Source organism: Sinocyclocheilus rhinocerous, unplaced genomic scaffold, assembly GCF_001515625.1.
Source record: "Sinocyclocheilus rhinocerous isolate Xijiao unplaced genomic scaffold, SAMN03320098_v1.1 scaffold472, whole genome shotgun sequence".
Lineage (NCBI taxonomy): Eukaryota > Metazoa > Chordata > Actinopteri > Cypriniformes > Cyprinidae > Sinocyclocheilus > Sinocyclocheilus rhinocerous.
The window spans coordinates 222,596-223,830 of NW_015641089.1; the positions used below are offsets into that span (position 1 = coordinate 222,596).

The following is a 1,235-nucleotide window of genomic DNA, read 5'->3' on the forward strand; positions in this document are numbered from 1 at the left end:
GTTCTCTTCAGAGATACATTCATATAAAACACCTGCGCCGTGTTATGATTTTGAAACGTGCAGTGCTCATGTTTATTCAACGAAGTCAAACGGCACAAATAAATCAATGTATGGGAAACTGGTAATGTATATCGAAATATCGGAAATGTGTTTAAAAATCATATGACCGTTATTGAAAAAAATTATATCGCGATACATATTGATATTGAATTATTGTCCAGCCCTACGATATATCAAGTGATATTAAAAGAAGGGAGATTTGTGTACCTGGGTCCAGGAGGAGGAACTCTGTCTGCCTTCAGCTCATCAATAATCTGCTCAATGTCTGATGGTTTAAGATCCTCCTACAAACCAAACCAAAGAGAAGGAAGAACACAGGAAACACTGATTAATGGAGAATTCAATGATTATACCTTATTCTATGATCTAAAAGAGATTAAATAAGCTCGTGAAGTCAGTGAACACACGTCTAGGTCACATTTCACCAAAATCAAAGACATAAATTATATTTTGCATAAAGAAAATAAAGCCTTTAGATTTGCCGAGATGTTCCTAAAAGGGGTTTAAATATCTTTAAACAAAATATAATGACTTGTGAACAGGTTTTGTGAGATTTAACCACTAGAGATGTTCTGTTGCCCGTCAGACCTTCTGTGACTCAGTTTCTGAAAATGTTAGTTACACTAAACGCACATAATTGGTAAACACGAGTGATCTCGAGCCAGACCGTAGCTATCTCATTATCTGGAAGCAGTAGGGTCATGTAGATGTGATCTCTAGGTTCCTCGAGCTTCCTCCAGAAGAAAGCATCAAAGGAAGACCTCACCTCAGCCCTAGCGGATGATTAGCTGTCGGAACGAGACCTGCTGACCCATTTCAGGCGGGTGAATCACGCAGGGCTGACGAGTTTCTATGTAACTGTGAGAGGCCACGGCTAACTGCATCATTACCCCGGCGGGGCATACAGGGCTTCGCTGAACACAAACAAGCTCAAACTGAGACGTGCACAACCCAAGGAATATTCACCACCGATAAGGAGTGAGATCTAATTAGTAAATTAATCTTGATTTAAACATGAGGCTTATATAGGCAATCTTTCCTCAAGCTAGAAATCCACTGATAGGGGTTTTTTTTTTTTTTGGACAAAAAAAATGAAGAAAAATACAACAACAAAAAATACACTGATAGTGTTTGGGGTTTTTTTTGGGGGGGGGGGGGGGGGCAAAAAAAAAAAA

The 1,235-nt window shown here is 39.1% G+C and overlaps 1 protein-coding gene across 1 annotated transcript in view; it reads right to left on the reverse strand.

Moving 5' to 3' along the window:
* The window catches only part of LOC107754586 (NADH dehydrogenase [ubiquinone] flavoprotein 2, mitochondrial-like), a 10,714-nt gene that overhangs the window by 3,555 nt on the left and 5,924 nt on the right, over nucleotides 1–1,235 (reverse strand). The window contains exon 7 of the mRNA XM_016571082.1: nucleotides 268–344. Within this exon, the coding sequence (XP_016426568.1) occupies nucleotides 268–344 (77 nt within the window). The remainder of the gene's footprint in view (nucleotides 1–267; nucleotides 345–1,235) is intronic.